General features: G+C 35.7%; 1 protein-coding gene across 5 annotated transcripts in view; it reads right to left on the bottom strand.

The window, feature by feature from the left end:
• The window catches only part of KMT2E (lysine methyltransferase 2E (inactive)), a 65,429-nt gene that overhangs the window by 29,386 nt on the left and 18,604 nt on the right, over positions 1 to 17,439 (bottom strand). For 4 of the 5 annotated variants that reach the window (XM_075024809.1, XM_075024810.1, XM_075024812.1 and 1 more), the window contains 6 exons: positions 16,915 to 17,099; positions 8,747 to 8,858; positions 8,173 to 8,402; positions 6,401 to 6,481; positions 5,292 to 5,350; positions 735 to 907 (listed from right to left, as the gene is read on the bottom strand). In XM_075024809.1, coding sequence (XP_074880910.1) covers positions 735 to 907; positions 5,292 to 5,350; positions 6,401 to 6,481; positions 8,173 to 8,402; positions 8,747 to 8,858; positions 16,915 to 16,985 — 726 coding nt within the window. In that variant the 5' untranslated portion in view covers positions 16,986 to 17,099. Of the gene's footprint in view, positions 1 to 734; positions 908 to 4,688; positions 4,800 to 5,291; positions 5,351 to 6,400; positions 6,488 to 8,172; positions 8,403 to 8,746; positions 8,859 to 16,914; positions 17,100 to 17,439 lie in introns of those variants that run through there. The other variant, XM_075024813.1, reaches the window with a different exon arrangement.

Genomic DNA, 17,439 nt, shown 5'->3' with positions numbered 1-17,439 from the left:
TTTCTGGTAGTAAATTTATATTCAGAACCATTCATTCAAAAGGAAACATTTTATTCAAGATTTCCTAAGAGATATTGATAACTAATTCTGACTTCAAGTTTTAAAGGACAAAATTCTCATCCAAGGCAGTGAAACTGAACTGCAGAAAGGAACTCATTAGTTTAGGAAATTCCATGTACTTTACTTCTTCCCATATATTTTATTTATCTTCACATGTATTATATTGTTTACACCTGTAGCAAAACAGTATAATGTCAATTTCCTGTTTACCAAAGTAGTTTAGTGGCTAACTTTGACAGCACACTTCCACACAATTTCAACTCAAATAAATGGACATGAAGTCACATCAGGACAAGTGACAGCAAACATTTCTGAACTTTAAACAGCCACAACTGAAGACTTTCAGACACAGAATTCTTCTCTGGGTATCCAAACCTTGCTCTGCTCTACTTCTAACTGTATCAAGTTGTCCAGTAAATGCGATTCCTCCTTACAAATTCTGCCTCAATTGTAAAATTGAACTTTCATGGCTAGTACATATTAACTTCAAGGGGGCGGGGAGAAACAGGGAGGACTGTACCATTTACTACAGAGTATTACGTTTCAAGCTAAACCCAGATAGTAAGATATTATTAGTAACAATAGCCTGATTAAAACCAGTGTCTCTTTGTAAGAGATGTCACATAGCTGTAATTTATAACACAGTTATAAAAAGAGAAATTACATTAACTTACTTTTTTACATTTTGCTATGTTCTGTTCTTTCTCTCCACTTTTTTTCCTTTTCTTATCATTGACTTTTGTAACTCTTGTAGGATTTACAGTAATTGCAGTTGGTGCATGTTGAAAAGCAGTATACAGTTCCACAGGAACCTCATCACCACTCTCTGTTGCGCTGGTATCCCCATCTTTAAAACAAAGAACATCCCGTAAACAATCAAATACTGTAGAAAGAACATTCACTAGTTACTTTACATCTGCTTTTAAAAAACAAAAATACATACTGACAAATGCTTCAAGCACTCAAATGCAAAATTCACAAACAGTTGCAACAGCATGAGAATGAATGACCAATGAGAAGCTGGTAATTAACAGATGTTTGTAATGCCAGGTAAGAAAAAGATACCAGATTAATTCCATTCAAAGAATGGAATTATATTATCATATTCCACTATAAGCAAAATTAGAATCAGAACAAAAATGGTAAAAAAATTTATTTGTCAACTCATTACTTATATATATCTTTTACTTGTAATATGGCTTTAGGATTCTCTCAGATGACTGTATTCTAGAGGGGATTAAAATTAATGACTGCTCAGCATTTCTTGTGAAGCCCTATTAATCAGTCATGTGTAAGTCATAATCAACTATTTCAGCTGCAATTTGCAGTGTCAAGTACCTTTTTCAGCTAAATATGTCAATTTAGCCAAAAGCCTTCTCTCCACAAAACTGCCTAACAATAACATTCTGCTACTCAGGGAAGAGAAAAGTGAAGTCTATTTTACTCATTAAAACAAAATCACACACGAACTGACAAGATATTTTTTCTCTGTGCTGTGCACCCGCAGACCTAAAAGCCAAAGCCTGAAATTTAGCATACATCAGCATTTATGTCAGACAAATAAATTTCCTGACCTGAAACAGGATTACCCTAGTTCTGTCAAGATGAAAGGCTGTGAAGTATGGGGAGAACTGGGAAGAGAGATGATGCATATAGATAGGAGACTGCTGTTCACATGCGCTCAAGTACAGACTTCTCAGATTTTAGCAGCTTTTCCAAATACTCTGCCTTCAGTAAATAAACTTCACACTAAGCAAGACTTTTTCTGAAACTGCATAGAAGCAGACTTTACAAATACTTAATATGAGAGCAAAGAAAACATTCCTTCTGAGCTCAGAAGGACATTGCCTTAATCAGTGCACTCAGCAGTCCTAATTCTTGAAACCTTCTTTACTAAATAAAGAACTCCAGCTAGTGGTTACTCCGGATTTCTCTTGCTCACAACATTCCTTAACAGGATTCTTCTGTGTAGAGTAAGCAATCCAATTTTACCACCCGAGTTTCCTTTTGAACAATTTATTAGGTACATAATTATACTTTATATATTAGGAACTGATGACGTTTTCTGAATATTGTTTACATCTCTGCTGGGACTATTTTCTGAACTAGCATTAAAAAAAACACATAGAAATGTCTAATCAAAGAATGAATAGCAGAATAACCAATGGTTGAGAAATGAAAACCTAAGGCCCTCTTGAAATTGTCAATGTTTGTAGTCCATATACTAGTGCCTACAGAATCATTATATCACAGTCAAACACCTCTCCTCACCCCCCCAAAAGCCCACATAACACCGTCTTCCTTAGGGAAGTAAAATTTCAGCATTGTTGTCTACACTGTGCCCTAACTTACTGTAAAGAATAATTACCTCAACAGAACATATAATTACACCAAGTTGTTTTGAGACACTCCTTCCTAACCTACATAACCTGCTTTCACTTTGAAGAGCCTTAGTAAAGCATACTTAAGGGAAGATTTTGCATCTTGGAAGGCAAGATACAAACTCTCCAAATTCCACAAGAAGTTAGGGGCCCAGACTCATTTCCCCATAAGCAGCAAGTGATTTCATCAGCACCAATTTCAAGACCAGACAGCTTGAGGCAATATCGTTGAACAAGCTACACATCTAGATACTGTATCTTTAAAAACAAACAAACCAACCAAAAACCAAACCAAAACATCCCCACCCCACCCCAACAACAAAAAACCAAACACAAACATCCAGGATACAACTGAGTAGGGGCTTAACAAAGGTGCTCGCTCCACCAAATCATAGTAAGCAATCCAATGCACAGTAAGCCACACCAGAACTACACTTTTATACCAGAACAACAAAACCAACACCACCACATACAACCACACGCCCCAGAACAATGGGCTATAAATGTTGCCAGGAAAAAGGTGACGTTGTTATGCATAAAAGTTTAAGACTCTCACCAAATTTCTTATCATGTGAAATGTTCACTTAAAAGCTCTTTCCTTGAGGCAAACCAAGTGATCTACTACTTGCTCCCCACTGTTTAGCTTTGGATGCAATGTGGCTAAACCAGCAACTCTTTAGAAATCTTTACAATAAACCCCATTATACTGTAAAGTATTCTCATATCTAAATGAAAAGCCCTATTATACATAAGCCTAAAGAAAAAAGCCCTATATATATATATATGTATAGTCATCAAAGAACATCCAAATAATGCAATTTTACCTTTAATCAAACACCCGTGACTTATTACTAAGTAAGTTAGAAGTAACATTCTGCTGCTGTTGAAGGCTTAAAACATTGAATAGATACATTCAAACTGATGCCACTTTTGCTTTTCCTACTTGGAAACATCTATGAAAATTGGCTATTTTTACTAATGTCTCATGGTAGACAGTTCATACCCAGAATTACTTTAAGTCTGATTGAACCATGTCATATCAGTCAACATACAAAAAGTGCATTTAGCCAAGCAAATGTATTGGCTAAACAAAAATTAACTAGAGATGAAAGCATACATTCATTTCAAGTTATGTATTATAAATTGCAGTAATTAATATTGCACTTCAACTGAGTCTTGGACTAAACAGGATTAGAATTCATCTTTGTTTTTACTCTGTTTTGATACTTAAGATTTACCATTTAGTATCTTTTCCTACTGAACGCATAGAACAGATTTACAAAAACTGATCATCAGGATTAAGGAGGGCTGAACACCAACTTCAAAGGTAAAAACTGCTTCAACTCCTGCTAAGATTTTGACTCTCTCCTCCCTTAAGTTTATAGTAAACGATCAGATAGTGTGGCTACTATCCTAAGAGATAACGTAAATAGCTCAGACCATCAACATCCCCTATCCTGTATGTAAATTCAAATTCATCCTCACAGTATCATCATACCATTTAGTGAACTCATTAACTCCAAATGAATTATAAACATACTTGTTCTATTATTTTAATAGAATCAGCAAAAATTAATTTTAAATTCTAAAATAAATATTGCACTATCTAGCAGATCAACTGGAACTTCACAAAGTAAGTTTGGTTTTGTTAGAATGAAAACAGACCAAAAAAAAGATTGGGTTTTTTTTTTTTTTTAAGTCATCAATGCCTTTAAGGGACTTAAGGCAGCTTAGCACTGGACAGCAGGAAGTATCAACCGCACCAAGAAGCACTATTAAGCCACACTTCAGAATCTTCTGAAGGCATATGAAATAGGCAGCAGGACCTTATCTACATAGTATTTTCTGAAGAAATCTTAACACACACACACACACACACTTGCACATACCCCAGTACTTCAGAGACATGATTTGAAAGTAAAACATGTTAAGTTTAGGAGGATGACTTCCTCCCAAATTATGACTTTTGTAATAGAGCTTGAAAGTATCACCTGTCAATCACGAAACCCACGACACATTTTGGTAATGGCTGGACAAAACTCCTGACAAGTTAGGCCAGCTGAGTTTTGCAATTCTGTAAGTGGTAGGACACCTGATTTTATAAAATATAGAGACTGAAGTAGGTACTTGCACTACAACCCTCATCTAGTTATCAAAGGAAAAAAAAACCCAACCCAAAACACCGTATAATTGCATTACCTAAGTTTAGCAATTTTTCTTGTTGTCAAAACAAACCCAATAACATACCAATACACAAATCCAAATCTACAGCCAACAAATCAGAATTAGGACTCCCTCTCAAAACCATACTAGATTGGTTTAAATCTCAATTATGTAATTCTTAGACAGGAACATCACCTGCAATAGAACAGTTTTAAGAGATTAGTATGAGGATATGAGTGGTCTATACTATGAAGAAAAAGAAGACAGAGCTGTGAAATAATGTTTCCAATAAGAAAGTAGACTTAGTAACACTTTCATCACAGAAGAAACCTGAACCTTTTCCATCTTATCTTCAGTAGCTTACTCAAAGCAGTCTAGTTCCTATAAAAGCTACATTCATTATTATAAAACTTTAACAATGTTCAAACAGACTGAATTACTCCACAATGATAAGAAAAAAGGCAGCGGTGACAACCTTTAATAAAACATGCGGAACTGCAACACTTCCGATATAATGTTATCTTAGTAATGATAGTCAAGTAAAAGGCATTGATTTATCGAACCTTAGATGCTGAAGGGTAGCTATCAAAATTGCAGGAACCGCATATACACTCTTACATCTATACAGTTGATATACACTTGTTTTACAACCTTTACTAAGGAAAAAATCTTTTAAGCTTCACTCACCTGACATATTTTCCCTTTTCCTTCGTTGCAACAGCACTGCCCTTTCTTTATCTAAACTCCTGAAATTAAAAAATAAATTTTATTCCATTCTTCACACTTACGCATCAATACATCTAAGTATTAAAACAGACCTTTTCACAGTTACCATCTTCCATTCACTATTACAGAACAAACAGTAGACTAGCTGAATGTTTAGGTACTGAGAAAAACATCAGTTGTGCACTGTTCCATTCCATTGAAAGGCAAAGCACATTTAAGTATCCAAATCACTTGAAAACATAATGAAACTTGATAGCTCAGAAGATTGACAGCTGGTCCATGGATTACAGGTAGGCAGGCATTAAACAATTTTTCTGCAGATTGTTCAAAACAATTGTCACAATACAATACAAAACAAAATATTCTGTGACAAAAAGGTCCAAATATTTCTCAGAAATAGAAGAATCATTTATTGGTAATTAAAATGTTCTGAACACGCATGTCTTTTATTCACTGCTTAATTAACAAACCTGCAACGTTAACTAACAGGTAGCATTTTATACTCTACATCACAGACAACTACGATAACAGTCAGGTATAATGTACCTACCACACAGTCAGAACAAAATGCCCTCCTCGTCATGGGATATGACTACCGAGTTTGAGGAGGGACATACAAATACTCATTCCAGAGCATGAAATCCTCAAAGTGAGCACTGCAGCGTATTGGAATGGGGCCATAAAAACAAAAGCCACTGAGAAATACTGGTGGGGCAACTGACCTGAAAACACTGCTGTTAAAGGTTCTCAACATGTGACAGCCATGAAATGAAATACGGAATGGACTGTCTATGCATCAGACAACCTGAGAAAGGATCCATGAATAAATGCTATTTTGGTAAGTGTTCCAAGGGTTTATCCCTGCCGCCTAGTGAGGTGAAACAATGACCACTGTCAATAAGGAAATGGAGACTGCTAAGATCATCTGCATCAGAAATGTAGCTCCTTTAGCATAATCCTGACTATTCTAGTTATGTAGTCTGTGTTTTATCTGTTGGTTGTGCCAGTACCTCCTCATTTTATATTCTCTACTCATTCTAGTTATTTAGAGTTCAAACCAAACTACTCACCTTGGTTGACAACGTTCACACAGGTATATGTCAGGAATATGCTGCCTATCAATCCCCATGCAGTCAATGTGCTGCCAGACACTTTAAAAAAAAAACAGAACAACAAAAAAACACCTTTTAAAGTACAACTCTTAAAATTGTGTGCATAATATGTACACAGAGAGAGAGACAGAGCTTTTTTTTTTTCATCATGATCTTTACTCAGATTGAATACTGCCTAAAACTAGAGCTCAATCACTGTCTTCGCCACCACTCTGCTAGCTGATTTTCTATTCCACTGATCACTGTAATTCCAATCTTGTGGCTGTCTCCCGGTGTCTCTCTGCTTCTTTAGACTCATTTTCCCTCTTGGAAATTTTTCTCTAACACTGGAAATAAAAAATGGTAAATTATCACAACAGAGAAAAAGATAGAGACAAATACCCTCAGCAATAAGACTTATGGTTTACGTAGTAACAGAAGTTTTGTTTTTAAACAAAAGGATTCCATTTCCTTTTGGAAATATATATAATATTTGTATTTTTTATATATATATATATGTATATATGTTTTCATTTACTTCTATGCTTTAATAGAACATCTAAATACATGTTTTTATACACACACACCCCAACTGGTAGCACTGTTGTGCAGCATAGGAAGAGCTTCAACTGCTTCCCAGTCAGGGAAGAGAGGCTGCTTGCTAGACTGAACGCTAACCTAGGACAGTCGTTTATGCTCACACACACATTGCTATAAGGAACTGGGACACAAAAATCATTATCATCTTCCCACTTATGGATTTATCACAAGTCTCTCCAACTTCTCACAGAGAATCTCTTCTTCAACAGAAGCAGACTCTACCTAACTGGTGACTGCCTACAGCTCCACTGCTGAAACAACATCTAAATATGTTTCAAAATAAGGGAAAAGGTTGTCAGAATCAAGGATCATAAAAAATTAATAACAAGCTTGTTACATAAGCAGACAGAATAGTGGAGCTCAAATCAATGTTTTAATTAGCCATAACAATCATTTTAGAAATACAAAACGATCTAATAAATTCAGCACTGTTCGTTAAGTGTACTGAATGTAAAAATACAAGCTAATACTGAGTAAATCCAGAAATATGAGATTTGTCTTCTCTTGTTAAGTGTATCACCTCTAAAAATTTCTAAGCTTGTTTTTCCAAGTCCAAGTATTTAATAGCACCCGCTTATCTTACTATGATCAAGTAGGTGCTTCAGCATGAACACAAAAGTTTAAACATTTAACTTTAGATTCTCCAGTAAGTTACTCCAGTAAGAGTTCTTTTCAGAAAGATCATGCACAAAGAAACCAATATGCAAGAAGTTTCTTTCAGATTATTTGGCATCCTGCAAGTTACCTGATTTACATACACATAGTTTACCAAGATGCTTTATTACTCAGTACATGCAGATTAAGAACCAATCCCTAGGTCTTTATTTCACCATACTAACAAATAACTTGGACAAAATACCAAAATACCTTTTTAGAAGGAAAAAAGATATACCCTAATTAAGCAACAATGCACAAGTAAAGGCATGAACAAAATAATATAAGTAGTCAAGACAGACTGGAATAAAGTATAAAATTCTCACTGGCCTTAACCAACCACCTTGCCTATTAGAAAGCCATACAACCTTCAAACACTGTTTTCATGGAAGGAAATTTCCTATGACTCAACCTAATTAAAACACCATTTAGTTACACTTACCTTCAGTGCCACTTTAAGCAATTTTTACCTTTTTAATTATTTTAATATTCATTACCTGCATTTGTCACAACAGATCATATATCCATCATCATGTGTAAAGCCACAAATGCATCTGGTAATATCAGTTCCATAGCTTCCATCCTCTGACGTACTGATGGTAGTAGCACTGGAGGTTTCATCGAAGTTGGGAGTGGTAAATATGCCTACTTCATTCTTGCTTATAAGCACTGATGGAGGAGGAGAAGCTGGAGGTGTTGGAGGAGGCCGAGCACCATAGTTATGGTCCTAGATTTTTGTTGAAAGACAAGTTATAGCTCTTAAATATTCATACACTGATGGTTATTTAAGCCAAAGAATTCATTTTGTAAAGAACTTCAGAGACTTCTTATTTTTTAGTAACAGTTTAAAATTTTGTTTCTGTCACTGCACATTCTTTTCTCCCTTCTCAAATATGTTTTAGATATAAGTGCACTATGTTCTGTATTCTGCTTCTAATCAACCATCTTTAGTCAACTTAACCAACTCCCAGTAAGATATAAAAATGTAAGCATGAATCAAGAGTTTTTCCAGTTAAGAATAGCAGATTATATAAAATCTATTTCATACAGAATACTTAGCATGAAACTTACCGCATAGGGCAAACCAATGTAACTGTGTGAATGCGAACTGCTGGTATACAACTGGTGCGGATAACTGTTCGATTTTTCAACTACCACAGGGCTAGCTTCTACAGATTCTGGTCTGCAAGGCAAAAGACAGAAGAAGAAGAAAGGCAATTAATATGTAATTTATATTAATAAGTTACAGGTACTTGTTGTACACCTAATTAACTGTCTGCTGATCCTGTTTAAAGAAGCATGGGGGGGATGGGACATACAAACTCCCCCCTCTCTCCCCCAAGAAAAAAAACAAAAGGAAACCCAACCGTCTTTCATTTAAAATGAAGCTTCCAGAGTGGCAGAGGATTTATGCCTCTACTATAGGGTTACAAAATTTTTCCCCAAAAAAGTGCATGCCGAATCACGTGACATAACCTGCAAATCTGGGACAGAAAAGTGTGTTACACACTTTGTCAGGGAGGCATCAGTCTGTATGCCCAAGACCATAGAGCTGTAATAGAAGCTTCAGAAAGGACTTCAGCTTAATTATGGCAGAAGATATAAGCAGTAATTCAGAGAGTTGCAAACCGATAAAGCCCTGCACTACCACCAATCCTACTCAATTCTGCAATGACATCTAGTGGTGGCATTAGTGCACCACCTGCAACCATCCATATGAACCTGTACTCAAGGCAGCAGAGTACTGACTGTTTCTACAAACAGGAATTCTAAAGTAGGGCAAATCTATCTAAAAAAGGCAGTTTATCGATTTATCTTTAAATAGAAAGAAAAAAAAATTACAGAAATTTGCGAGAGAAGGTTCTGTAGTGAAAGGCAGTGCCTTCTTTAATATACAAACTATGGTTTATACACACTAAACCACAACATGAAGGAGAAAGATAGATAAAGGAATACTAAAATAGGAAGATCTTTTTGAGCACGAGAAATTATATCTTCTTTACCTTTCCTCAGAAGTTACGTTCATGTGTGCATGCAAGTATTATATATACACTCTCATGTAGCTTTTTTGTTGCACCATATGATTCAATCACACTAGGACAAACTTCAAACAAACCCAGAGTTACCTAAAGTTTTGAGGGTTTTTGTTTTGTTTTGGGTTGGGGTTTTTTTTGCATTGAAAGGACAGGCAAAATATCAGTATCTAAAACTGAAGTGGCTTTTGACCTGCATCACAAATCAAGCCTCGTTCACTTTTCTAACTTCAGTTTTATTATGTGTGAAGTCTATTTCCCATCACAAGTATCTTAATAATTCCTTGAACTGATTTTTTTAAATAAAGTTGGTATTCCTGAATCTTAAGTTAAAAGGTATCAGTGTTTTTTCTTAGACAGTAAGATATTAAATAGAGGCTTTTTTGTTATGCCATGAAGTGATACTAGTTTGATTTAAAAGGACACCAGCAACTTAGATTTGTTGGCAACATTCTTCTAAGAACATAATTAATCATTAGCTTTCTGAGAACAACACGCAGTATTTTTAAGTCTACTTGAAAGTGTCCTACTAATGTTTTTGTGGCCCATTTCTTCTTATTAGCTTTTCCCCAAGTGATGCTACTACACAATGAAATTGGTTAAAAAGAAACATTAGTTAAAAACACTACTGAGTGAAGACTTTAATTTCTAGAGTCCAAAGACAACACACCCTTTTTTAAACATTTATGTCTGTAACAGTCACCAGCTGCATTTTTTTAAGGTGAGCAAACACATGAGTGCACAAATCATTGGAAGTACTAACATCAGAAATACAACTTCTGACTAGCATAAGACAAAAACCAATTCTGACAACACTTGCCCTTCATTACCTCATAAACCCAGAAAAATCCTCATTTACTCTTACACCACTTATGCACTTGAAAACATTGTTCAGAGTTTGTTGGAATCATCTTCTAGAAGCAGCTCAGAATTTGCCAGGTTCATCAAAGCCATGACAAAACCAGACGAAACTTGGAAAAGCTGTGCCTTTCCAACAGATTTGCCTTTACCTATTCACTGACATAATGCATTTGTGCAGTAATCATATACCATTAATGTCATCCAGTTAACTCTTCTAATGATCTAGCCAATCAAAATGTCAATGAATGAGGCATTGACTATCCATCCATCATGGCTAGGACAGAAATTAACTTACCTTTCTCCAGTTCAAGAGGGCCTTGACAACTGTATTGCTTCTACTGCTATTCTGCAACACTTACTGAATGGGACAAGCAGTAGCACAGTTACTCTTAGCCACTACGCGTTCAATGCTCAACCTAGGTCTTGTTTGCTTCAGTATATGGAAAATACTCAAGTTTTCAGAGCAGGAAGACGCACTGATATGGGAGGTGGGAAATTCAGGTACAACCCACCCTTCAGCAATGCCGCAATTAATTTAGGAGAGTTTCCTTCATTAAAAATAAATATTACCACGACCTGAATACCAGCTACTTCAACATGGGAGCATTCAGTGAAAGATACCAGAATGGCAATGTCCTAAAAAGAGCGGTCATGCGTGTTTAATCAACTGACTACAAGAATTAAAAAGGTATTCTAAATCTCTTGCAAAGTACAAGGCAAGACAATACAGGCTACTCCCTAAATCCAATTCTACCTACTCTAGCAATTTATAAACCACTTAAGAGAACCAAGTTTAATATTTAAAGGCGTAACAGTTGTGGGAAGCAAAAGCATTAAGCTTCCAAAAATAAAATACAGAAAACAAATGCATTTATCCCCAACTGTTTTAATACTCAAAACAGATTCAGAGTACAGGGTTAAAAAGGAAAAAGCACAGCTTTACGTGAGCAAGGAAAGCCAGAAAAAGGGTGGGAGAAATTTCAGTGAGACAAAAAGCAATTAAATCTCCATATTAAAGAAGTTTTAATACAAAATTAGAGCAGAATCAGCTTTCAGCAAAGCTTTTTTCAAATGCTTATCCATCAGGGGGGCCACAGATACTTCTTTAAATTATAACAGATGCCCACCAGAACTTTGAATGTAACTCTTACTGTTCCATTTATCCATTCAAATGCTAGACTGGGGTGGGCAACAGTGTAGAGGAGACTAGGAAATACGGAAAGGAAGTGGTGTAGCATTCACTGAAGCTAGAAATTAATCATCATCCTTTACAGTCAACAGAAAAGTGACATTCATCCCATGAACAGTACAGAATGAGTATCATCTCTCCACAGAACTACATACTACCTTCTAACTTTGGCAGACAGGTCTACCAACACTTTAATATGTCCTTCACCAAATTTCTTGTTGCCACTATTCTGTCCACCACATGCATGACCCTGACCTTAAACAGAAAACACACCCTCTATACTATCATTTGTCCAAAGGTCAAGGCCTTCTTCTCAAATAGGGATCTTGGAATTTGAGAGTTTTGTGAAGGAATGCCTCTTGGTAAAATATGTAGTTGTACAGCCAACTACAGCATGCGGTACCACTTAATTTAAAAATCAATTTAAAAAATTTTTTTTTTGCTCAAGTAGCAGGGCTCAAGTGGCAAGGCACTAGCTATTGTATTATAGACACCCACCCTTATCTCACCATTGGCATTCTTATGGGCATCCCAAAAATCAAGTTTTCAGGAAGAAAAAGGGTAAGCATTCAGATCTGAAAGAACACTGTGAGGTTTTCCTTGCTTGTGTTTTTGAACATAAGCCAGTTCTGTAACAGATTGAGGTACTAAGCTTGTCAGTCTTCTAAGCATACCATATTTTCTAGCTTCACCTCAAACTATTACAGCCTTAGTGTCTAAGGGAGGTATTCATGGTATTTTTAGTTTTCATCAAAACTGAAATGCTTGTATTACAATATAGCATATTTGAAGTTAGACCAAAATCCTGATATTATGCCCTAAAATAAACAAATATTACCACGATAAACTGACCGTGACATTTTGCTAAAATGTCATACATATTTGTTAAGTGTTGCAGTTAGCAATTCAAAACTGTGCAAAATATTCACAAGGAACAAAATAAAAAGCACCACAAAAAAAGCTTCCCCCATGCTCTTGGTCTGCAATGATTTAAGACACTCCTGTATCTTGAAAACAAGAACATAGTTTTTTCTCAAATGAATAAAAAAAGCAAAGATACCCATACTTTTAAAAACCCGTCAAATATTTTTCATTCTGCAAGTGAAACAACTCTCATGTTCTGGGTCATTTCCTACTGTTCATACTCAAAAGTACAATGCAAACTGAAAAATTCTGCATGTTGCCAGCAGATGGCATTAGTAAGAAATTAAATAAGCAACACAGGAGATCAGATAGTTCAGAAAAACTCAATCCCTACAAGCTTATAGTTAACCTGTATTAAGGGAATCAATTATCAACCATTCTAAGCAATAGTCAATTCATCTTTAAGAAATCCCATCTCCCCCACCCCAATCCTTTTAAATACTGTTTTGTTTCTGACCCTGTAATTAAAAAGGGGGGAGTGTTTTTTGACTAACACCCAATATACAATCAGTCTTAGAATTTAGGGCCACCAATCACTTCTATAAAAATGTAGGTATACAAATGGGAAAGAAAATCTCACTAAAAATAAAATTTTCAAAGGCAGGTGGGTATCCAAGCTTTAGGCTATGAAAATTGTAGCTAATAGTAGCTTCCTGAAAACATTTGTCAAAACTCCAAATGAAACCTCTTGCTTCCAAGCATGCTTCAGCAGCATCCATCTGCCATATACCAGTTTGATAGGTCTAATTTTCAAGAGTTCAGGTCTGTCTTCCCTTTGCACCAGCACGCCTCAGCAGTATCTGGCTGAAAGTCAGCTCAGACAAAGGAATGTAAAATATTTTGTATGAAAAACAGGATTTTCTATTTCAAAACACTTCATCTAACCAAACACATCTGATAGGCTTCATTACCTAGACAACAAAGAACTGAGCACTACTTCCCTACCACAGGGTAGGTTCTGCTACCTAAGCATCTCATAGCAGGCCCTACAAGTATAGGCTGGCCCGATACCATCTGTAGGGAAATGGCAAGCTTCCCATTGTCTTAAAATACTTTAAGAAAAAAAAAAAATTTAAAAATCCCTATTTCAACAACAGTTATAGGAGGGTAGGTTTTCATTTATTTAAGACTACAACAATGTTCATAATCTTTTCTCCTGGATATTGACCTCAATACAATGATCCATATACTGTGGTTGTTAGGTTCATTATATAGGCCTTCGCTCTAAAAAACACAGACAGGTATTAAAAAAAAACAGGAGAGCAGTACCATCCATGGCATTTCCCAATGTGTAGCTTATGCTCATGCTCTAACCTAGACTAACGCTCCCTTAAGTCAGGAAGCGCATTCTAAACCTTCAAAAGCGGCTGGCTCTGCTTACTATTACAAGGTCTTTAACAGTAAGAAGTCATACATATTCATCTTTAGTAAGCCTTTTACAAACAAAGGCAAACTATATATGTGTTCTGACTACTATGGCACTACGAAGATCAATCCACCACTGGAGAGCCCACTTAGGTACGAGTAAGATAAGAGACAGACTATTTCACCCAATTTTTTAAGACGTTCAAACCTTTTAGTAAGAGTTGTTCTCCACATAGCTATTTGCTACAATTACTAAAATAATATGTGAAACTATGTAATCACGTGAACTATCCATCTTTTTAATAGGCTTATCCCTTAGTTTGACACATAGGGAAAAATCTCTCAGCACTAAAAGATTGCACTAAGCTAGAAGTTTTTTCTGGGCTCCTTCTACGTAATTAGGCTTGCCATTCCCCCATTCTTGCGTTTGTTCACACTTCAGCAACTGATGAAGCAATACCAGACCTGCCAGTCACAGTGAAGAAATTCCAACTCCTCCCTTTCAGGAAAACCCCAGAACTTGGTCAAAGACAATCTATGACCGCTATCAATACAATCTATATCCAACACGCTATTCTCTGGAAGAAAATGTACAAACAACATGTAAGTCACATAGATGGCAACAGAAAAGGTTTACAACTGTATAAGCAGGTAGGTTAGGGACACACCTTTGTGTCACACTTCTTTTGACAGTGGCATGGCTTTTAAATAGGCTTAAGCCAATCATGTAGCTACACGTTTTTCAGCATAAGTATGGCAGGGATGACAAGAATTAATCTAACTGGTAACAGTCACTTAACATCTGAAGAAAAGCAGTTCCTAACTGGTTCGCTATGCCACAGCATCAAGCAAATAACACACTGTGAACTCTATCTTGTTTATATTGACAACTATATTTATTTATTTTAATTTCAGCATAGCATGCTGCATCTGCAAGGAATGTCAGCAACCTTGGGAACCATGACCTTCTCTAAACATAAAAGAAAACCACAGGAAAATACAATGAAAAGAGCTGCGAGTGGGTGACTCACGTTAAATTTTCTGCACCAAGGAAACTAGTGTTCATGATATGAGAGTTCAACAAAACAACTTAAAAAATTTAATGTGACAAAAAGCTTCAAATCGCAAATTCTTGGTTTTCTTCAGATAAATGGTGCAGAGGTAGAATACCCTCATATATACCTGAAAGCACAGAAAATAAACTTTCCTTTAAAAAGCTGTTGAAGAGTTCTGCTCACAGTGTGTAACTTTCAAAGTTTGGAAGGAAAGCCATTTGCTTCTTAAAAAGAGTAACGTTACTTAGCACACACTCTCAAGCAAAGACTGCGTGTAAGCTATTTAAATTCATGTTATTTATTCAATGCACCTGTTAAATGAAGGACCACTTTATGAAATTTATTTTTGATTTACAAAAGATTTCAAGCATGTATGTAAAGTAAGTCTAATCCATTGTTTCAATATCTAAAACAAGCAAATGGATTTTTGTGGTAACCAAAGATAGGGAAAGTCTTTAACATTGCTACAGAAAGGCTCAGAGAAAGGCAAAGAGTAACAGCACCTCAAGTGGTTAAAAAAACCAAACCAAAACCCAATTTGATATAAATGATGAATTTAACATTTTTTATTAGATCTAAGAACTGAACTGGGGTTTTTTTCCCATATGTATATGCAAAGAAGTATACAAGATTCACTGTGGCTTATACAAACTCTCCTGATCTTCAAAGTTTAGTATCTTTTGACACCCATCTCTTCCCAAAAAACTCACCTGTCATATATTCTACTAATGCAAAAGCAACAGAAAAAAACAGAGGAAAAAAAAATCCAGGTACTATTCTGAAATATACAGAGCTCAACAGGATGATATACCTATGTACACTGGTAAAAGTTGAAAGACCACCTTGGTCTTTTACCTCTCAAAGAACCAAGTTGTCCAAAATGCTATTTCTCCTCTCATAACATTCAATAGCCAGGTCGATACTACACACATGGAAAGATGTTTGACAGCAAAAATCTCCAGTCAGAGATCAACAAGACCCATACTCTAGCCTATCAATACTCTACAGATTCAGATACCACTAAAGGGGAAAAAAAAAACAAACCAAAAACCCCAAACAAAACACCAAACACAAAACTACACATGAAAAAAACCCCACACCCCCACAAAACCCCCCAAACAACCCCCTCCCAAAACAAACCAAAAAACCACAACCCCCCCCCCCCAAAAAAAACTCCAAAGCAAGCCCCCACCCCAAACCCCAGAAATTCACTATGCTTATTTCATGCAAAGGAAGAGTTTCTTGAATTCAGGATTTCATTGGCTCTTTGTAATCCTTTATACACAGTTACTAACTGAAACGAATGATTAACAAGTGAATTTCTACTAGCTTTTCAATATAAAATAACTTCGTGAAGACATGGTATGAGACAATTAAGACAGGCCTTCAACTTTCATAAAGGCACACCCTTGTCTAATTACTGCCACTTTCTTGCAATTTACCACATCAAATGAATTTACCTTTCTAAAATGGGAAATCAAAACTATTTTTTTACATATAGTTAAAAAGAAACAGAAATGACAAAATATTTTAAGCATGAAAAGCAAACCAGGCAACATCTGTACTTCTCAGTCTGATAAGCAAGAAAAATATGCATCTGTAGAACAGTTTAGCTTCTCTCTTTTGCTCTCCCTGACGATGAAAAAACTCACTTAAGAATAAAGTGACAGTTATTAATTTAAGTAATTAAAAATTCAATAAACTAAAGAGACTCCTAAGTCCTCTCTAGCTGAATTCAAAAAGTACTTACTAGGGAAAGAATAATAAAAACAAAAAGATAAGAAAACTTACAACTTATGTTCACATACTTACTCTGAGCCTGCAGCCATTTCCAAATAAGAAGTATCTGCTGTGTCAACCCCCAATGGGATCACTATGCTCATGACGTTCGTTTCTGATAAATTCGATTACTACGGAGTCCTATGCATTGGTATCCAAAACACTGGGGCATGCCAGCCACAGTGCTCATTGCAAACATCTAAGTGCATCCACAAACCCTGTTAAAAAAAAAAAAAAAAAAAAAAAAACAAAACAAGAAAAAGCAGAAGACAGAGTCAATTCATTTTAAAACCAGGCAATTTTACATCATGTATTTAAAAAAAAAAAAAAAAAAAAATCACTTTTATCTGTCACAATGATTTTTTTATTTTACACAAGCAAAAGGAAAACAATCTTCTTTAAAAGTTAACGTCAAATACACTTATTTTAAGACTGTGATGATCTTAAGGCCTGAACTTATATTACAAACCGACAACAATATTACCATTTAAATTGATGATTAAAAAAAAATAATTCATCACATTCAGTGAAGTGACAAAGATTCACTTTACGGCAAAC

This window comes from Buteo buteo, chromosome 4 (genome assembly GCF_964188355.1).
Source record: "Buteo buteo chromosome 4, bButBut1.hap1.1, whole genome shotgun sequence".
Lineage (NCBI taxonomy): Eukaryota > Metazoa > Chordata > Aves > Accipitriformes > Accipitridae > Buteo > Buteo buteo.
This window is presented reverse-complemented; position numbering and strand designations above follow the sequence as displayed.